At 64.1% G+C, this 17056-nt stretch overlaps 1 protein-coding gene across 2 annotated transcripts; it reads left to right on the top strand.

The window, feature by feature from the left end:
• The first annotated feature begins 2139 nt into the window (after positions 1-2139).
• Positions 2140-15098, top strand: WNT6 (Wnt family member 6). Of its 2 annotated transcripts, XM_075511927.1 has the most exons (5): positions 2140-2222; positions 2258-2520; positions 10855-11070; positions 14049-14350; positions 14637-15098. In XM_075511927.1, exons 1-5 carry the CDS (start codon positions 2140-2142, stop codon positions 15096-15098), a joined length of 1326 nt encoding a protein of 441 aa, XP_075368042.1. The 2 variants fall into 2 exon arrangements, with proteins under 2 accessions (XP_075368042.1, XP_075368043.1); XM_075511928.1 differs by lacking the exon at positions 2140-2222 and having other exon boundaries at positions 2444-2520; positions 10850-11070.
• The last annotated feature ends 1958 nt before the right edge of the window (positions 15099-17056 follow it).

Raw genomic sequence — 17056 nt, 5'->3', positions numbered from 1 at the left:
AGGACCCAGGTGATGTTCCCACGTAGATGCTGGGGGCATCACGACCCCACTGGCCCCCTCCAGCCTCGCGCAGGGCTGGGACATGATAAGGCGAGTTGCTGTGCGCCAGCCGCACCTGCTCGCCGGGACGGGGCTCCCCCTCCTCCCGCTCCCCTCTTCGGGGCAAAATCAAAGGGATTTTTCTGCCCTTAGGAGATCAGATAAAGGCTTCTCACCTGCCCTGCGCTGCCTTTGCGGGGAGGCCGGGCGCTCGGGGCGGGGGACAACAGGCACTTTCAACACGCCGGCAGATGAGCCGTGCGTTGCAGCGAGCTGCTGTGGAGCTCTGCCCGCAGGGGCTGGGGCCCTGGGCACGGTGTCAACCTGTCCCTGGCCTTGGCAGGGATGTCCCCTCTCCAAGAGCTGCCTGTTGCTGACTTCTCCCCTAGATTTGAGGCGATAGCGTTCACATGGGGCAGGTAGGATGGAAGCTGGTGGGTGAAAGCAAAAGGCCCCGGGGACTGGACACGATGCAGCAGCCCAGATGCAGTGCCCAGCTCAGGGAAGGTCCCTGTGTCCCTGTGCTGTGGCCACAACAGCTCAATCCTGGTCACCGTGCCAAGAGTGCAGACTGGGAGCCCGATCCCTGTGTGGGAGGGCAGGGAAGGAGCAGGTGGGAAACCTCCGGAGGTGGTGGGAGTCTCTTACCTCCTGCGCCCAGGAGGGAGAGAAGTGTGCCAAGCCGCAGATAAAACCTGAGTCATTCACCACCAAATGCTTCTGATGGGGAATGAGTGTGCTCGGGTGAAGGGGAGAAGCCGCTGGTGATGGGGGCAAGGGGAGCACTGATGGGCAAGCCAGGGGCTAGAGATGGGCAGGGGATGGGGGGTGGTACCTCCCAGGAAGGGGGACAGAGCCCAGATCTTTCCTGGAGGGAGGGGTGAGCTCACCAGCAGTGAGGGTGTGCTGCTTTGCCCATCTCTGGTGGCAGAAACCCTGTTTTAACCCGGTGGGCTGGATGGATGCTCAGCAGAGGTGGGTGCAGAGGTGGATCAGGGTCCCCCAGGGAGGCTGTCCCAGCCCCAGGGTCCATGGCCCTGATGCTGCAGGGCTGGGAGCTGCATCCCCAAGCTCTGCAGTGAGTCACGGATGGTGCAAGAGGAAGTGGAGACCCAGGGCCCTGGGATGAACCCTGGGAAACCATTCCTGAGGCTGCAGAGGGGGGAGAAAATTGGGATGGCAGCCTACGGGCACCAGCTCCTCCTGTCCCCAGCTGCTCAGCCCTGGGGTGGCCTTCCCGTTACCTCCCAGGCCCCTCAGCTTCCTCCTGCCCCAGGCAGCTCCTGCTGCCTGCTGTGATCGGTGCTGGGGGCTGTCTCCCTCCTGGGTCCCGGCTGCACCTGAGATGAGATCACCATAAACAAGCCAGCTCTCCCTGCACTCTTCTCCTGGTCTCTTTGCTCCTGGGGCTTGCTCCCGTGACCCACCTGCGTGTCCCCCTGCCCCAGGGATGTCTCCCCAGAAGAGCTGGAGCCGAGTGCTGGGGATGCTTGGGGGGTCACTCGTCCAGCGTCCCCAGGCAGGACAGCCTGGTCCGAGGGCAGGCAGTGCCACAGAGCCAGGCTTGTGGCAGTAGTGGTGGGTCCAGTACAGGGACAGGGGCCAGGTAGGGCTGTGCTGGGGGGCAATGCAGGGGCACCAGATTTGGGCAAGGCCACGCCAGGGGTGTCAGGGTCGGACAGGAGAGCAACGGGCAGGTGCTGGGGGGAGACCTCGAGGCCGGGTCAGGTTTGGCAGGGCCGTGCCAGGACCCTGAGCCGAGCCAGGCAGGGCTGTGCCAGGCAGGCTCCCGCAAGGGCTGCAGGGCTGAGCCGGGCTGTGCCAGGCGGGGCCGTGCCAGGTCCTCGGGGCTGCGGGGGACGGGGCTGTGCGGCCCGGACCCCGCTGAAGTGGTGCGCGTCCAAGCGCGGTGGCGGGTCGCGGGGCCGGGCAGGCTCTGGCTACCGGCCCGCTGCCGGAGGGTGCCCGTGGCCGTGGCCGTGCCCGTGCCCACGCCGTGGCCGTGGCTGCGCGCCGGGAGCCGAGCTTGGCACCCAGGAGTCCCCCCGCCCGGCCCGCCCTGTCCGTCCCCCCGGGCTCCGGTTTCCCTGTCGGAGGCAGATGCTTTCGCAGCCCCGTCCCTCCTCCTCCTTCTCCGGAGCAGCCTCCGCGCCGCGCTCCAGCCGCCCGGAGGTGCCTGCCCAGCCCAGCCCAGCCCCAGCCCCAGCCCCAGCCCCAGCCCCAGCCCCAGCCCAGCCCAGCCCCGCCGGCCGCGGTGCCCGCCCGCCCCGGCCCGGCGGAGGGAGGCAGCGGGCACCCACCCGCCGGGGCCCCGGCCGGACCCTCGGGGCGGCGGCGAGCCCGGCTGCCCGGCTCGCCGCGGGGGGCGCGGAGGGGGCTCGGCGCTCCCCCCAGCCCTGGCAGGATGCTGCCTTCCTCCCGGACCCAGCTGGGGCTCTTCTTCATCCTCCTCTGCCCCGCCAACATCATCGGTCTCTGGTGGTGAGTAGGACATCCCGGGGTGGGTGCCAGGAGGGCGCGCAGGGTCCCCCGCTCTCCGGGGGTGGTCCCCCCACCCCAGCTTGGGGACAGAGTCCCCTACACCCAGGGCACGCCTTGGGTGGGGACCGCTGCTTGCTGGCCAGGTGGACCCAGCTCGGGGGCACCCCCACGCTGTCGGGGTTCGGGCACACGAGCACGTTGGGGACAGCAGGCTGGGCGATCCCCGGGAGTACGGGGCACCCAGGTCCTGTGGAGAGAGCTGCAGCCTGCCTCCCCGCACCCCAAGCCCGCAGCCTGGGAGAGTTGTGTGCCTGCGGGGTGGGAAAGGGGGGGTAGGGGCCTCCAGACCCCTCCAATAAGTCAACTTTAATTAAAAGCCCGAGGGTCCTTACGGTGTCCCCTCCCAAGCGGTGGCCTGGACATGGCGGGGACAAAACCCCTGTTTGTAATGGTGCCTTCATCAAAGGCAGAGACGCAGAGACGGTGCCTTGCAGGATACCGGAGGGGGTGGGGGATTCATTACAGGCGCAGAGCTGGGACCCAGCCTTGGAAAGCCCAGGTATCTGTCGAAACATGAACTATTTAAATCTATTAAGAATTTCACCCAGCCTGTCTTTATCCGGTTTTAAGTGCTTAGATTCCAGCTCCCCGGCGTGCCGTCCGGGCTATCATTCATTATCTGAGGCTATTCGTCTCCACATTGTCACACTCTTTTGACCCCTAAAATAAAGCTCTCCATAAGCCTTTCCCCTCCCGGTCCCCTGCCTGCCCACCAGTGATTTATTCCGCAGCTCCATCCCCTTCTCTAGCCCTGGCTGCAGGGGTGCAGGGCAAAAGTGGGGGGGGCCTTGGTGGGTATAAATCGTGCCATTACAGATGGTTTTAAACCAGCTAAGAGTTTAGCCCTGGAGCCCAAGCACTGTGTTTATTGCTGGGGAAGGTGTTGACACAGGTCTCAGAGGGGCTTGCCTTGTTTTTTTGCTAGAGGAGGGGAGAACAAGGTCGGACGAGCCCTGGCCGGGGTCGGGTGCATGCTGAGGGTCCCCCTGCTCCCCGCCACCCATCCTGGGGTAGCTGCGCCATCCCGGGGCACGGTCCATCCTGCTGGTTTTCCCCTGGCTAATTCTCAGACTGCGGGAGCTCTCTTTGCCTTCAATTCAGGGGCAGGCAGATGGCACCGGCAAGGGCAGGGTGCTGGGGTACCGCTGCCCCCCACCCCAGCTGCCCAGAGCCATGTCTCGCTGCCGAGCCCGGGTCCTGCTGGTGCCGTGATCATGCCGTGCGTGTGCTGGCAGCACCGGCTTGGGGAGATTAGCAGTATTTGGCAGAGGAGGGCAAGGGGTCAAACTTGTTTTTTTCTTCTCTTAAAAAAGAAGAAGAAAAGGAACCTTTAATTTAAGAATAATAACCCAGCTGCACGCAGTGCAGCCGAATGTGTCGGGCAGCGGCACAGCGGAGCAGCCGCAGGGGGATCGCCAGCACGCACTCTGCTTCGCTCCGGAGCCAGCGAGCGGGAGGAGGTGATGTGTGGATGAGGCCACCAGCACCACCAAACGGACGTGCCGGGCTTCCCGGGACCGGGCACTAGAGCAGCCGGCTGATTCATGAGCTGTTTCCCCCAGAGCTTGGGATCTCTGGCCCCCAGTTGAGATCATCCCTCATTTCCAGGGAGCTCTTCCCATGCGGGGGAGAGAGGTCCAGGCACTGGCCATCCCTTCGAGTCAGCTCGAGATGGGTATCTTCCCGTGCTCCTTCTCCCAGTACCCATCCCCTCTCCCAGGTCTGGGTAGCACTGTTGTCGGTGTGTTTTGCTTTTGGTGAGGAAGGGGTTCAGGGGGGCAGCTGTGTGTTGTGCCAAAGGCTCCTGGAAGCTCCAGGGTTGGTGGCATTGGTAGAGCTGTTCCTTACTGTTCCTGTCACCGATGCATTGGTGGCACACCTTTGTGTGTGCATCTCTGCGCACTCACCTGGGGCACCCGTGGGTGCTTAGCCAAGGGGGCATGTTCCCCTGGGCAGGAAAGGAAGGTCTTTACCCCCCACCTCCATCCCACCCTGGGTGCATTGGCTGTGCAGGGGGTACATGCAGGGACTGCCTGTTTGAGGCATTTTCTCCCACGCTGGTGACAAACAAACAGATTTGTGAGAGTGGCATGGCAGAGCGCAGCGGGGCTGGGGCTGGGGGGGCATGGTCCCCAGCCCAGGCACACAGCAGGGCTTGGCGTGGTGATGGCACCAGTTGGGATCCTGGCAGATGGCTGCAGCTACAGAGAAAGGTTCAGGTGCGAAGTCTGAGCAGTGACATCATGCTGATGACATCGTAGCCTGAGAAAGAGCATCTTCATTGTGGTGGGATGTCCCCAGAGGGCTCACTGCAGATACAGTCATCCTTGTCCTATACCCCCTGTGCCCCTGTGTCTAAGAAGAGGCAGAGGGACAGGGGGACAGGCAGACATACGGACCTTTCCATGGCAGAGGGGTGCCAGCTATGGTCAGTACTGATGGGGAAGATGTGTCATTCAGGTGCTGCCGGTCCCTTGGTTAGTGCCAGGCTGCAGGGAATAGGCTCCCCTTGTTCCCACCAGCTCTGTAGAAATCTCTTTCTTCCTCCTCCCTTCATCTTTTCATGTTTCTCATCCGTCCCCTTGTGCAACAGCAATTCCTTCCTGAGCAGGACAAGTAGGGACTGCCTGGGGCTCCCAGGCTGGCGTGGAGGGTGCAGGGATATGGGACAGGCAACCCTGGTGTCTCAGGAGCCCCGGGCAGGTTCAGGGCAGGATTTCAGCTGAGCCAGTTTGTGGTTGGGCTGTGCTCGCAAGGATGGAGGCATCATGGGGATGGGGATGAGCAAAACCAGGCTGCCCCAGTGCCCCAGTGCCCATCGGCTCTCTGTGGGCATGGCTGAGAGCAGCTCGGAGGTGGAAGAGAGAACGAGGGGGAAAACCATCCCGGGTGAGATGTTCTCTGCTCCAGCCGTGGGTCTGAGGGGGCCTGGAGGGACGGATACCTGCCCTGCATCCCCTTCCCATGCATGCCCATGGGCAGTACGTCTCCAGCTCTCCGTACAGCTTCTCCAGATGCCAGCTCAGGGAGGACCCATCCGCTGGCACCCATGGCTGCACCCCTGCTTGAGAGGGTCCTAGCCCCATGCCCCCCAAAGCCACACACCTCCAGGTGGGTTTCATGCGCTGATGGCCTCCCCCTCTCCTCTGTCGCCCTGACCAGCACCCACACTGCGTGGAGCCTGTAAGGGCAGGCTGCTGGGCTGTAGGGCCCTGCCTGCATGCTTTGGGGTGAGCATCGTGAGTCACCTCCCAGGCCTGCTGACCCAAACCTGCCACCCCACAGCCCACGGCCCCCCACGGCACCCGGCAGACTGGGCTGCCCTGCCGTCCCGGGCATGCCCTCACCCCCAGAGCAGTGCCGTGTGGGCAGCAAAGCACCTCCCAGTGCGGGAGCCCCTGCCCAGTGGCATCTTCTGGGGCAGCCGCTGACCCACTGGGTTTTTCAAAGGGAAAATGTTTCCTTTGCACTCTTTGAAATGGAACCGGCTCCAGAATTGAGCTACTTATGTCCTCCCCTAAAGACAACTGAGCTTTCCCCCATGCCAACCCTTGTCCCTACTCCTGGTCCCCTCCGCTCTCCCACAGTGACACCCAGGCTGCCCAGCCCTGCCCTGCACATGCCCCAGGCTGGAGGGCTCGGCCAGGCTTTGCATCAGAGGCTTGACCCCTTCAAATCCCCCGGGTGCAGGAGGGTGCTGGGCAGAGCTGGGCGCACCTCCATATTCACTCAGGTGGGATCACGGATGTACAGGGTCCTGCCACCACACGTGGCACCCACACTTGGCCATATGCTGGCCCAGCACTCATGCCACCCCAGCTCCAGCCTCCATGAGTGCCCGGAGGAAGGATGCAGTGACCAGGGGTGGGTGGACCGCTTTCTTCTCATCCCACCCCCTCCAGGGCTTGGACACAGCTTCGGGATGGCTGCCTCTGCGGGCACGTGCTCCCTCCATCCCCCTGGTACCCGCAGCACAAGCTTGGGCAGCTCCTGCTCGCGAGCGCCCGGCCTCAGCATTGACCCTGCAGCCGGCAGGCCCATGGGTTGACGCCATGCTACGCCAAAACCCCTTTCCTTTAGGCGGCTTCCCAGCTATTTGCATCCCATCCTTGCTGAGGAGGTGCGAGGAGGAGGGCAGGGAACGGGGTCACCCTGCTCTCCCCAACCCACGGCATTTCCCGCTCCCTCGGTGCCCCCGGTGCTTCTCAGCAGCAGAGCCCCAGCCGTGCCCCCCAGGGCAGTGACTTGCTGCTTACTCACCCCCTGTGTGCCTCCTGCTCCGCTTTCCACACCTGGCTGCCCCGGTTAGTGGCAGCACCCACGCATTGCCCCGGGTGAGGGGCCGGGTACCCGCCGCACGCCTGCGTGGGATGAAGGGAAAGCCAGACGAGTGAAAATTCATGTGTGTCCCCCCTCACCCTGCTTCCACAGCTTGGAAAGAGATGGGCTCCCGTCAGGTCTGATTTCCTTGCAGGGCTGTCACTGAGTGTGACACCACTGCGTGGGATGCCGGGTGGCCTGTCCCCCCGGGGATGGGGCTTGGCTCTCCAGGGCTGGCATCCTGCGGCTCTCGCCTCTCCAGGCAGGTGGAGAAGTGCCTGTGGGCTCGGGGAAATTGGCCGGGTGCCCTGGCACCCTGCATGCCCCTCATGAAGGCATCCAGGGGCTTGGATGGAGCAGTAGATGCGAGGCAAGCCATGCCCTTGCTACTGCACAGCTGGGTCCCCTTGCCACACGGGAATGCCTGGGCAGCAGTACTCAAGGGGGACAGACCTGGCCGGTCCCACGTGGAGCTGGCACGGCACAACTGCCGCTCTCCCTCAGGGTTTCAGGGCCATCGGGACCAAAGGAGACATTTTTCCACCCAAGATGTGGGTGCCATTTGTGAAGGCTGACCATCCTCTTCCTCACTGAATGGCTTTGCCAGCCCCTCTCCATCGGCTCCCTGCAAACCGGGACCCCACTGGCTCCCCTCGATCACGGTCCGCTGGCAGGGGCCAGAAGCCCTGCTCCACACCATCCCCATGTCCAAGGGGGAGATGGGGACTTGTGCCAGGCTCCTTGGTCTATGATTTTGGCTGGGAACCAGACTGGGACATACTGGAGGCTCCATGACCCTGAGCTGAGTCGGAAAAGCTGGTGATTATGGCTTTTAGGAGGCCTCAGCTCTCTCACAGTGGGGATCGCATCCAGAGTATAGGGCTTGCATCAGAAGCCCCAGTGACTCCTGTTCCCGTGTGTCACCTGGACCGGGCTCAGGCTGCAGCTCCGGCAGCCGAAGGGGTGACAGCAGCAGGTTGGCAGCACGTTGCAGCTCCTCTTCTGTGCCTCAGTTTCCCCTTTCAGCAATGGGGGTTGTTTCCCTTGCACAGGGGTGCTGGGAATCAGGGACAAAAGCGGGGCTCATCCTCCTGGCTCCTTTCGGGCCAAGGCGGCAGCGACGTGGCGGCAGTTCCGGCAGCAGGCGAAGGGCGCTGGGGGCAGGCGGGAGGGATGCTGCCGAGGCGCCGAGCCTGGCCGGGGGCTGCCGGACGGCAGACGGCGGGGGGCCGGGATGCCCCGGGCGGGCTGGGGGGAGCCGGGCTGGCGACCCGGTTCCTTCACCAGGGCAGGGGGAGGAGTGCCCGGCGGCAGAGGTGGGGCACCTTAATTGTAGATGCGGGAGGCCTTGGAGCAGGACAAGCTCAGGCAGATCTGGGCCCCGCGCCGGAGCCCTTGCCAAAGCGGTAGCAGTTTGGCAGCATTTTTCTTGCCCTTGTCTCCCCCCGCCCGCCCCCCCCCCCCCTAAACCCTCCGAAACAAAACAGCTCTCGGGCTCCCAGCAGCCTCCCCGCGCCAGAAAGCGGAGCCCAGCGGAAATTAATATCGCGCCGGACTTAGGCAGCCCACCCCATGCCTCGTCGGCATGGCCGGCGAGCTCCCGCGCCCTCCCGCTGGCCTCGCCGCCGCCCCGGCCATGGGTGGGGACCCCCGTGGTGCTGGCGAGCCGCCTGCCGCCCCCCGGCCCCACGGGGCTGAGCTCTTCTTCTCGGCCTGATCCGGCGGGCCGGGGTGAGCCGCAGTTCAGCATTTGATCTGATGGCCCCGGGGGGCTGGCGCATCGTTTTATATGAGTACAAAGAGTCGTCTCTTAATGAAAGTCCCGGCCCGGCTCCCCTTCTTCCCCACCCTGCCGGAGCAGGCGGACAAACCTCCGCTGTCCCATTGGGGATGTTGGGAGCCCACGGTCCCCAAGGAGGGCAAGCTCCGAGCCTGGCATGGAGGCTTGAATCCCCATGTAGTCATCGTGGGATGGGACTGGACAGGCTCGCTGGTGGCTTTCCCCGTGGGCCTCTGTTTCCCCATCGATGGGGGGCCTGTGCCAGCCCAGCCACAGCCCCGTGGTGCTTCCCCAGCTGCCCCATCGCTTTGCAGAGGTGCCCGTGCATCATGCAGCAAAGGGAAACCGAGCTGCGGGGAGCCAAGGGAGATGGGTGCTCCCCAGCAGCGGTGTGGACTTGCCTCAGTTTCCCTGCTGGAGGTCACCTTTCCAAGCTATGCCTCTCAATTTAGCTGTTTAACCCTTTAAACCTCCAGCCAAAGCATAAGGGCTTCTTTTCCAGGCTGTGCGAGACGGCTCGACCTCCCCAAACCCAGCTGGGGTTTGGTGGGCAGGAGATGGGTGCATCTTGGGAGCCTGACGTGGGACAGGGGGACCCTGGCAGGACCTTGAGCTTCAAACAAGGAGCTCAGAGGGGGTTTGCACCAGGGGCAGGGTGGCAAGCGAAGTCCTGCAGCCTGGTGTCCTGAACACAGCCCCCCAGCTGCGCGAGAGCAAAAAGGAAACCCAGAACATAGTTAAACACTGAGATTCAGCTTGTGATTTTTGAGCCCCTGGGGCTTGGCCAGACTATAAAGGTCTGGGTTTGGAAGCTGCAGCGCAGCTGGTGCTCCCCAGCAAGTGGGGCTGCCGGCAGCACGGGCTGCCCAGGGGCTGCTCCCCAGGAGACCCCAGGGGACGTGGCCTCGCAGTCCTCGGGCATCTCAAAGCGCTGGGGGATGCTGAGTCCAGCCCTGGGGTCCTGTGGGCACCCACAGCCAGGAAAATCACGTTATCGAGCAGGACGAGCCCTGAGCCCAACGGGAGTGGCCCTGGAGGTGAGGGGGGGGCTGAGTTGGGGCTGTGTTTGGCATGTGCTAAATTCGGGTGGCCCGTGGCCACGCGGTGTCCGTGCCACAGGATGGGCGACGTGGGCGGGAGGCCGTCAGCGCAACATGCCTGCCCTCTGCCTGCTGCGGCTCCGGCGTTGCCTGCGGCGGAGCTGGAGCATTGCCCGCCCCGGCACGGGGCATGGCGCTGGCAGGCTGCGCAGCTGCGAGAGCCGTGCCACGGAGGGCACTCCAGGCGAAATGTGTGGGGAAAGTACAGGAGTTTCTGTAGCCAGCGGCATGCCGGGGAGTGCGGCGTCGTGCTCAGACTTTGCCTCCCAGCCCGGAGAGCCAGGCACCTCGCTCCAGCTGTGCTGGTGAGGAGGAGCCGCCTCTGGCATGGGCCCAGCCAAGACTTGCCCTCCCGCGCTGGCATTGGCAGGGCTGGCGATGCCACCTGCATCCCTCCCTCGCGTGCCTGCGCCCGCCCGCGGCTCTGTTCCCCGGGGCCGGTGGCTGGGTAGGGGAAGGCGAGCATGGGAGCTTGGCCAGCAGCCAAGGGGCTTTATCACCAGCAAGGTCACTCGGCTCGTCTCCCACAGGATAAAGCAGTGAGCCCCTCTGGAGAGAGGGAGGCGGACCAAGAGCACTGGCTGGGCTCCCCGCTGTGCCCACGGGGGGGTCCGGGAGCTGCAGCTGCACTGGACGTTGGTCACACCACGATGCCAGAGCTGTGCCGGGTCAGCGCCAGACCCAAAGAGCAGGTGCTGAGCTGCACAGCATCTCTGCCACCTCCCATCAGGGACACCGCCATCACTCCAAGGGCTTCAGGGTGTGGAGTGGCATGTGCCAGCATCATCCTCCAGCCAGCCCCACAGTTGGGGATCTTCCTCATTCCCTGACTGGCTGGGCAGGGCAAGGTATCCCGAGGGTGCTGGCATGCAGGTGCCACGCATACCTTTTGTCCTGCCCTCCCTGCATACCCCTCACTGTCCCCTTGTCACCCAGGCTCAGCGCTGAGCCGGCACTGCCCTGCGGCCCCACACTGTCCCTGGGAGCAGGTCTGGCCAGGTGCCGTCCCCACCCTGGTCCCCCCTGGGCTCGGATGCTGGTTTTGCTCTGCTCGCTCTCCCTCCTGCAGGGCAGTGGGGAGCCCCCTGGTCATGGACCCCAACAGCATCTGCCGCAAGACGAAGCGGCTGGCGGGGAAGCAGGCGGAGCTGTGCCAGCTGGAGCCAGAGATCGTGCAGGAGGTGGCCAAGGGCACTAAGCTGGGCGTCCGGGAGTGCCAGTACCAATTCCGCTTCCGCCGCTGGAACTGCACCAGCCACAGCAAGTACTTCGGCAAGATTCTGCAGCAGGGTAAGGACAGCGCTTCCTCAGCCTCCCATCTCCCAAAAAGCCTCCAGCCACCCAGTCACGTGCCTCCCCGGGACTCCTGGAGCAGAGTCTGGGCGTGCAAACCTGTGTGTGTGTGTGGGCGTGCAAACCTGTGTGTGTGTGTGTGTGTGTGTGTGTAGGGGGTTGCTCAGTGCTCCCCGGTGCAGTCACGCTGAGGTTTTACTGCCGGGACATGTCTCCCCGTGTTGTAATGAAGCAATTACCAATGCTCCCAGACAGCACGGGGCTTCACAAAGCCCAAGAATGCACCCTCGTCTGGCAGTGATTTACTGCTCCCCTGGGACCCCGGGGTGTGCTGGGGGAAGGGGCCCGGGTGGGAGGCAGCGCGCAGCCCCTGGGAGCTGCCCCTCGCCCCGCTGGGTGCCCTGCAGATCCCTTCTCCTGGCCTTGCAGGGCGCAGAGGAGAGGAGTGCTTGGCCTCCGTCCCTGTGTCCCTGGATGGGCACCCTGGTGTCACCCCAAGGGACAGGGGCGGGGTGGCAGGGAGGGATGGGCAGGTCCCAGCCAGGTGGATACAGTGGGCCAAGCCCAGCTGCATCAAAGCCAGAGCAGGGGCAGAGCAAGAGGGCACCCGTGAGTCTGTAAGGGGTGGGAAAGCCCTGCCACGCTCCCCAGGGAGAGGCTGGGGGGTGGACAGGGAAGGGGGGGACGCTCGAAGCACCCTGGTAGGGCCACTTAGTAGGTGCTGAGTATAGTCCTGCCCCCGTTCCCATGTTGGTCCCTGTGCCGCGTGGATGAAGATGCTGGAGAGAGCCCCAGTCTCCTCAGCCATCACATCTCCTGCTGGTGCATCCGCCAGGCCAAGGCAGAGCAGGTATGCCCTTGGGCCTTGCAGGGGGTCAGGGTGGCCTCCCTGGGGGCATTGGCAAGGGGAGAGCACCCTGGGCACCCGGCAGCTGTGGGTACCAGCGGGGAGCACAGCTGGGGCCCCGAGGGAGACACTGGCCCATGGCGGAGGGGCAGGCTCATTTAAGAAGCTGATTTGCAAGTGTGGGTTCCCCCCAACACAGGGAGGTGTATTCAGTCGAGGGGCAGAGAGCCAGGGCACACAGGGGACACTCCTGCCCCTGGAGTCACCCATGTTCACACCGACCTGGGAGCAAGGCAGGTGGGATCTGTGCCAGGCAGGGCTCCAGGCTGGAAGCGGGGTGGTGCCAGGATGCCAGGGCCAGACCAGGTGGCGAGTGGGTGATGCTGGCAGATGAGCTGTCGGGTACCTGGGGGCAGCTTGTGTTGGAGGAGATGCAGGTGCATCAGGCATGGGGATGCTGAAGGAGCCACCGCGCTCTGTTTGGCCCAGCCTCACTGCTGGGGCAGTGGAGATGAGCAGCGTTCTGGGGACAGTGGTGAGTTTGGGAGTCTCTGGCACTCTGAGGACATGGGACATCCCAGCTAGAGGCATGGAGTCCCCAAGGCTGCATCGTGGGTGTCAGAAACAGAGAGCTGGCCCTGCACTGAGAGGTGCCAGCAGGCACCAGCCTCCCTGTAAGCCAGCAGGGACTGCATAAACCATCCCAGCATTTTTGGGGTTCCCAGCTGCCGTCGGGTGGTCACCTCCCATCTGACAGCCTCTTCTTTCCAAGGATGCTGCAGTGGGCCCTGGTTCCCAGCTGTGGCCTCCCCGGTGCAGTCGCGGCCGTCCCCCCTTCCCTCCCCGCCGCCTGTGCCAGGCACGGCGTGCCAGGGCAGGCTGTCCTGGGGGCAGCCACGTGTCTGGAGGAGCTGTCAGAGGAGCGGCATCCCCTGGGGCCCCGGCTGGCAGGGTGGCATGGGGACCTCTACCAGCCGCGGGCTGTCGCTGAGGGCTTTGCCAGCCCCGGGTGGGAGCAGGCGAGTGGTCGTGTGGCTTAGCGGGGGCAGGAGGGTCAGGGCAGGGGACACCCGTCCCCGGGGTGGCACTGCTGGAAAGGCACCCGTGTGCTTAGTTCCTACCAACACCAGTGGGAATCAGGTGCTGCATGGGCTTGTGGAGGAGCCGCTCATGGAGCTGGTGCCCAGGAACCCCTCTTCCCACAGCCCCCCCAGTCAGAGTGCTGGAGATGGAGGCATGGGGCACCCCCCAAAACACACCTTCCCCTCCGTCCCCATGCCCCAGGCACCCCCTGCGCACCACCACCCTGGGCCAGCCCTGCCCTGGCGTTCGGGTGGGCAGGGGCTCGCCTGGCACGGGGTGGGGGGAGCGCGGGAGCCCCCCAAGTAGGGCGCCGCACCCCTGCTGCCAGAATCCCCCGCTGGCTGTGGCTGCGAGCGGCAGGTCCGGGCAGGGGAAAGATGCTTGGAATTCGTGTCCCGGAGCAGAGAGAGACAGGAGCAAATACTAATAATAAATAATCCTGCAGGGTGGAGGCTGTGCCGGCAGAGGGAGGGGGGCAGGCAGTGCCCCGTGGCAAAGCGGGTATGGGGGGGAGAGCGGGCGGCACAGCTTCATCACTGCCACCCTGCAGAGGGGTGAGCGGCACCCGTGGTGTCCCTCGCTGCACTTCTCTCCAGGTGCCAGCCTGCAGCTGGGGGTGGGATTTTTACTGCTTGGAGGGACGTTGCAGGGTACTGTGAGGAAGCTGTGTACCCACAGCTTCCTGGTCACCCAGGACCCCCCCTGCTGTCTGAGCTCCCCCCCTTTCCTATGGGGCAGCACCCACCCTTGCAAGGGGAGGCAGGAGATTTGTTGCCTCTACGACCCTACAGCTGGGGTGGAGGAATGCTGGTAGGGCCTGGCCATCCCCCAAATTCTGTATATCTGCTCGCAAGAGACAGCTCCCGCCCCAGGCAGCCTGTCCCAGGGTGGGTACATCACCTGAGGAACAGCACCAAGTCTGGAGCACAGACGAAGGAGGAGAAGGGGAGGTCCGAGCCCCCATGGGACGTCGACGGGGGGATGCTTTGCTTGCAGTCTTTGCCAAAGCTGACCCTGCATCCCGGCCCTGGCTGTTCCTCTGCAGATATCCGGGAGACAGCCTTCGTGTATGCCATCACGGCGGCCGGGGTGAGCCACGCCATCACGCAGGCCTGCAGCATGGGCGAGCTGCTGCAGTGCGGCTGTGAGCTGACGCGGAGCCGGGCTCCCCCCTCGCCCACGGCGGGTCCGGGCATGGAGGGCACAGCCTGGGAGTGGGGGGGCTGCGGGGACGACGTGCAATTCGGCTACGAGAAATCCCAGCAGTTCATGGATGCCAAGAGCAAGAAAGGCAAAAATGACATCCGCGCTCTTATCGACCTGCACAACAACGAAGCTGGGCGCTTGGTAAGGCCTCTGCCTCCCTGCACTCCACAAACATCACCCCCCCGTGCCCCTACCCAGCTCAGCCCTCCACCTTTATCTCCCCCAAGCCATGTACCTGCACCAACTTCTGGTGAAATATGGACCCGATATCTTTCATGAGCCCTTTGCAGGTGCTTTGGAAATCCCCTGTGCCCCCCCCAGCACCCTCTCCCCGGGCCAGGGCAGCACCAAGAGGCAGGATTTTGGCTGGGGGTACTGTGCGGGGAGGCGGGGGACCGAGGGCTGACCATCACTGTCTCTTCCCCAGGCGGTGCGCAGCTACATGAGGACAGAGTGCAAATGCCACGGGCTGTCGGGCTCCTGCACCCTGCGGACCTGCTGGCGGAAGATGCCCCATTTCCGCGAGGTGGGGGACCGCCTGCTCGAGCGCTTCAACGGGGCTTTCAAGGTGATGGGAGGCAATGACGGGAAAACCCTCATCCCCGTGGGCGACAACATCAAGCCTCCTGACAAGCAGGACCTCATCTACTCGGCCGACTCACCTGATTTCTGCTCGGCTAACCGTAAGACAGGCTCGCTGGGCACCCGGGGCCGCATCTGCAACAGCACAGCCATGGACACGAGTGGGTGCGACCTGCTGTGCTGCGGGCGAGGGCACCGGGACGAGACGGTGGTGCTGGAGGAGAACTGCCTTTGCCGCTTCCACTGGTGCTGCGTGGTGCAGTGCCGCAAGTGCTCCGTCCGTCAGGAGCTCAGCCTCTGCGTCTGATGGCCTGGGGTCAGGCGAGGACAATTTAGGGGGCCACCCCCAGGCTCACGCTGTGGCCCCCCGGGACAGAGACAGGCTGAGCCGGTGGCAGGGACGGTGGGGGTGAGCCCAGCTCTGTACCCCGGGGAGTCCCGGCTTCCCCGGGGTACAGCGTGGGGCTGCCTGGCATCCCCACAGAGGTTCCACTAATAAAGCTATTTAAAGCCGGTGTGCCACAGCACTTCCTGGGGAGGGCTGGGAAGCGCTGACCGCCATACCGGGAAAGGACCGGCCAGAAAGCCATCCTGCCCTGGCCGTGAGTCCCAATCAGCCAGACTTCCTCCAGCCTCCTGTTCTTGCTGGCCATGCTGGGACCCGTGGCAGAGCCCGGCTCATCTTTTATCCACTCTCTGCTTTTCTCCGTGGTTGTAGAGCCAGGAGATGAGTGTGAGTGCTCTCCTGTCCCGCTCTGCAGCCCCCAGGCTGGGTGGGTGCTCTCCTCCCATCATCCGTGGCCACCGTCGCTTGGCGATGCCAGTTTGTGTCCCGCGACCACTTGACCTGGGATGTTTGCGGTGACCTGCCATCCACGGTCCCTCCGCTCACCGCTCGTGCAGGAGCTACGGCTAGTTACCCTGACACCGTGGTGATGGGCTGTGAGTTTCCTGAAGGTATCCTCTATTCTTTTCACTCCGTCTTCAACCACTGTCACTGCAGTCCCTGTTGCAGGGCCTGGCACGGAGAAGCCCTGCATGCCGCTGACACTGTTGGCTTGGTGGCATGCAAGGCATTCGCTTGGCATGCCGTGGGCCACGTGCAGCCTCACCTGGCCGGCATGGTGCCAGGCCTGTCTTGGTAACCTGATCAGCCTGTGCCCCTCGTGGGCAAACACAGGGCGAGGAGCAGCCCGCCTGGCTGCCCAGCAGGGCAGGCTGCCATCCCTCTGCTCCAGAGGCTCCAGGGGTTTCTGAGGGGGTCCCTCCCATCCTGCAAGGAGCCCGCGGGAACTGGTTTCTCCAGCCTTACCCAGCGTGTGGGTTTAGGTAACTGCAAAGGGGAACGTGTGTGCGCAGCGCCTGCTCAGCTGGCAATGCCACATTGAGCAGAGGAGCCCCCGAGGGATGTCAGCAGAGCCAGAGCCTGGGCAGAGGTCCACGCTCCTGTGCCTGCCCTCCATGCCGCAGCAATGCAGGGCACAGGGGCTTTGCCCATCCACCCCTCTGCAAAAGGGCTACCCGGGCTTTCAGCCAAGGCAGGCAATGCCCCACGCACTGGGTACTGCCAGGCAGGGCAGGAGCTGAGCTCACAGCGCTGGGCACACTGCAAGGCAAGGGGAGCTGCAGTGGGGTGCTGGTGATGCCCACCAGCGGGTCCCTCTTCACCCACCCCCGGGCAGCCAGTGGGGAAGGGCAGGGGAAGCAGGGTGCTGGTGAACCATTAACTTGGCCCAGTGAGCACCGGGGCGGGAGCCTCTAAATCTGTCAGCTGCAGCTTTGCAGCTGGAAATTCCCTCCTGGCTTGCCCACAGTGGTGCTGGGAGAGGGAAGGCACACGGGGCTCCCAGGAACTCCCAGCCACGCGCCTGCCTGTGGGAACACATGGGTGGGAGCAGGGCTGGGTGGGTGTGGGTGAAGGTACCTGTGCATGCAAGCAGCTCGGTGTGCGTGTGTATGCGCGCACAGGTAACACGTCTGTGCGTGTTCACAACCATATGTGTGCATGTGAACTTGCGTGCACACCCATCACTGTGCGTGTGAGCACCTCGTGGGTGTGTAAACAAGTTGGCCCGCATGTCTTCGTGCATGTCTATGAATACACGGCAAATTGTCAGCATGTGTGTGCCGGTGACATTGTCCCCATGTGTGCCTGTGTGCATGAGCATGTTTGTTTGCACATGTCTTACTGTGTCTGTGCAGGTGTGTCTGGGACAGGGAGGAATGCGTGGGTGCAGGAGGGCCCTGCAGGAAAGGGGCTGCAGA

This window comes from Mycteria americana, chromosome 9 (genome assembly GCF_035582795.1).
Source record: "Mycteria americana isolate JAX WOST 10 ecotype Jacksonville Zoo and Gardens chromosome 9, USCA_MyAme_1.0, whole genome shotgun sequence".
NCBI classification, from domain to species: Eukaryota; Metazoa; Chordata; class Aves; order Ciconiiformes; family Ciconiidae; genus Mycteria; species Mycteria americana.
Note: the sequence above shows the minus strand (reverse complement) of the source record. Positions and strands in the feature narration are given on the sequence as shown.

What these genes read in the sequence shown, in the direction of transcription:
- WNT6 (XM_075511927.1), top strand. Translation starts at nt 2,140, where the DNA reads ATGCTTTCGCAGCCCCGTCCCTCCTCCTCCTTCTCCGGAGCAGCCTCC. An exon ending in CGCCCGGAGGTGCCTGCCCA is followed by an intron (nt 2,223 to 2,257) that starts GCCCAGCCCAGC and finishes CCCCAGCCCCAG; the next exon opens with CCCCAGCCCCAGCCCAGCCC. An exon ending in CGGCAAGATTCTGCAGCAGG is followed by an intron (nt 11,071 to 14,048) that starts GTAAGGACAGCG and finishes GTTCCTCTGCAG; the next exon opens with ATATCCGGGAGACAGCCTTC.